This window comes from Phaethon lepturus, unplaced genomic scaffold (genome assembly GCF_000687285.1).
Source record: "Phaethon lepturus isolate BGI_N335 unplaced genomic scaffold, ASM68728v1 scaffold37588, whole genome shotgun sequence".
In the NCBI taxonomy this organism is placed as follows: domain Eukaryota; kingdom Metazoa; phylum Chordata; class Aves; order Phaethontiformes; family Phaethontidae; genus Phaethon; species Phaethon lepturus.
Genome location: NW_010560441.1, coordinates 1 through 716, shown reverse-complemented (window position 1 = coordinate 716; position 716 = coordinate 1). Strand labels below are relative to the sequence as shown.

At 64.9% G+C, this 716-nt stretch overlaps 1 protein-coding gene across 1 annotated transcript in view; it reads right to left on the bottom strand.

Moving 5' to 3' along the window:
- Window positions 1-664, bottom strand: part of LOC104625906 (chloride channel protein 2-like) — a gene marked incomplete at its 5' end in the record, with an annotated part of 1,630 nt that extends 966 nt beyond the window's left edge. Inside the window, 2 exons of the mRNA XM_010293673.1 lie at window positions 161-316; window positions 394-664. Of these exons, the coding sequence (XP_010291975.1) occupies window positions 161-316; window positions 394-664 (427 nt within the window). The remainder of the gene's footprint in view (window positions 1-160; window positions 317-393) is intronic.
- Between the last annotated feature and the right edge of the window lie 52 nt (window positions 665-716).

Sequence of the window (716 nt, the reverse complement as noted above, 5' to 3'; positions counted from 1 at the left end):
CAGCCAGCCAACGCCTTTGTGGCCTCTGGGAGCAGCCACCCAGTGCCTCCCGGTGCCGCCTTGCTGGCAACTACCCATCACCTCCCTGGCAGCATCCAGGAGCCCTTCCCCAGAGCCTCCTGGTGGCACCTCGGGGCTGGCAGGAGTAGGAGGCACCCACCTTCATGAGGATGAAGATGACAAGTGTGACGAAGACGTTGGAGCGGGGGTGCCGCCAGGCCTCCAGGATGCCCAAATACTCGAACTCGTCACTGAGGCCCTGCTTGGCCCACGTCTGGTTGTCGAAGAGTGTCACCAGGGTGTCCTTCTGGGTGAGCTGGAGAGGGGCAGGGGTCAGCTGGGGCTGGCAGTAGCCCCAGGGTGGGGACTGATGTGCTACCCCACGGCAGGTACCTGGCCGGCCATGAACTGTCCGAAGCCGGGCGGGAAGGTCAGCGTGGAGATGAGCAGTGTCACCAGGGCAGGGAAGAGCAGGCGCCTGGCAGGGTGGTACGGGGCAGTGGGTGACGTCGGTGCAGCCCTGGCTCCTCTGCCCCGATGCCAGGGACCACCAGTCACCCACTTCTTCATGAGGAAGCGGTTGATGGTCTTCTGGCGGCGCATGAACTGCACGATCTTGCGGTTGAAGTAGACGAAGAGCGCGCCCCCGAAGCCGCTGGCGATCCTGGGCAGAGGCAAGTGGGGAGGACCCGTGTGTGCTGCTGCCCCCACTGCCA